At 54.6% G+C, this 1,059-nt stretch overlaps 1 protein-coding gene across 1 annotated transcript in view; it reads right to left on the bottom strand.

Annotated features, from left to right (window-relative positions):
• The window catches only part of EMH_0091080 (uncharacterized protein), a gene marked incomplete at both ends in the record, with an annotated part of 1,292 nt that extends 859 nt beyond the window's left edge, over positions 1-433 (bottom strand). Inside the window, one exon of the mRNA XM_013501675.1 lies at positions 7-433. Within this exon, the coding sequence (XP_013357129.1) occupies positions 7-433 (427 nt within the window). The remainder of the gene's footprint in view (positions 1-6) is intronic.
• Positions 434-1,059: the final 626 nt, after the last annotated feature.

The following is a 1,059-nucleotide window of genomic DNA, read 5'->3' as shown; positions in this document are numbered from 1 at the left end:
CCCCACCTTGTTCTCGGGCCCCGCCACCGGCGGCCTCCACAGACGAAGTACTCGTTGACAGCTGCAGCAGAGCTTCGGCCGCCTGGATCTCTTTAAAATTGTCGCTAACAACCCAATGCGCGCGATCGGAAAAGTCAATTGTCCAACCTCTCAGAGGATGCGTGCCAGGCAAGGCAGACGCACTAGAGGCCATTTGAGGGGATATGGCCTGCTGTTGGGCTACCGGTAGGCTGGAGCTCTCGTGTGGCTCTTGCCCAGTGCGCGGCTGTTTAGCTGGGGGCACAGTCGAAGCTGAGGCATCATGGTCACTATCAGAGTCCAGCCATGCTGACACCTCATCCGAATCGCTCTCACACAAGCTTTCAAATCCACGCTTCCTTCCCTCACCGGCAGACAGCCGGCGAGCGCGAGTGTGCAGTGCATGGTTCCACATCTGAGCTCGGCTGCAAATGGATATTAACAACACAGCTGCAGTTATAGAGGCCAATGCAGCTATGAATGCGCGTGTACAAGAGTGAGCCCGCAGAAGAGATCCACCACCCGACGACAGCTCCGGCGCTTGTGCATTAGTTGGAGTGACAGAAAGTGCATCTGCTGCCTCCACATAGGGCCCAACTGCGCTGCTCGAAAAGCCTCCACTCTCCATTCTCTCATACCCACTGAGAAATAAATCTGGTTTTCATTAATCCATAATCCCACTCCGCCACTCACAACGGTTGTTGCGCCAACTGCAAACCCAGCGTCGCAGTCCCACTTCGACGCCTGGAATATCCCCTCCGCAGAATGGGGGGCTCTAAAGAACGAAAGCGGCGGAAAATAGTATGGCGGCGCAGATACGAAGCAAATATCTCAACCTGCAACCCGACTGCAGAGCTCGGTGCCCACGCAGAAGTGAGGACACGTTTATTGGAGCGAATTTCCGTTGTGGTCGGCTTAGTTGCACTTAAAATACTGCGTTTCAGTAACAGCTTGTTTTGGGTACAGCTTTGTCAAGCCACACAGAAAACTGTTGTTGCCGCGCCGCAGTTCTGATTTGACATCACCGGAGCGGCAGGAAAT

This window comes from Eimeria mitis, genomic scaffold, assembly GCF_000499745.2.
Source record: "Eimeria mitis Houghton genomic scaffold, Emh_scaff7327, whole genome shotgun sequence".
Lineage (NCBI taxonomy): Eukaryota > Apicomplexa > Conoidasida > Eucoccidiorida > Eimeriidae > Eimeria > Eimeria mitis.
The sequence above is the reverse complement of the archived record's forward strand: the minus strand, read 5'-3'. Positions and strand labels throughout refer to the sequence as shown.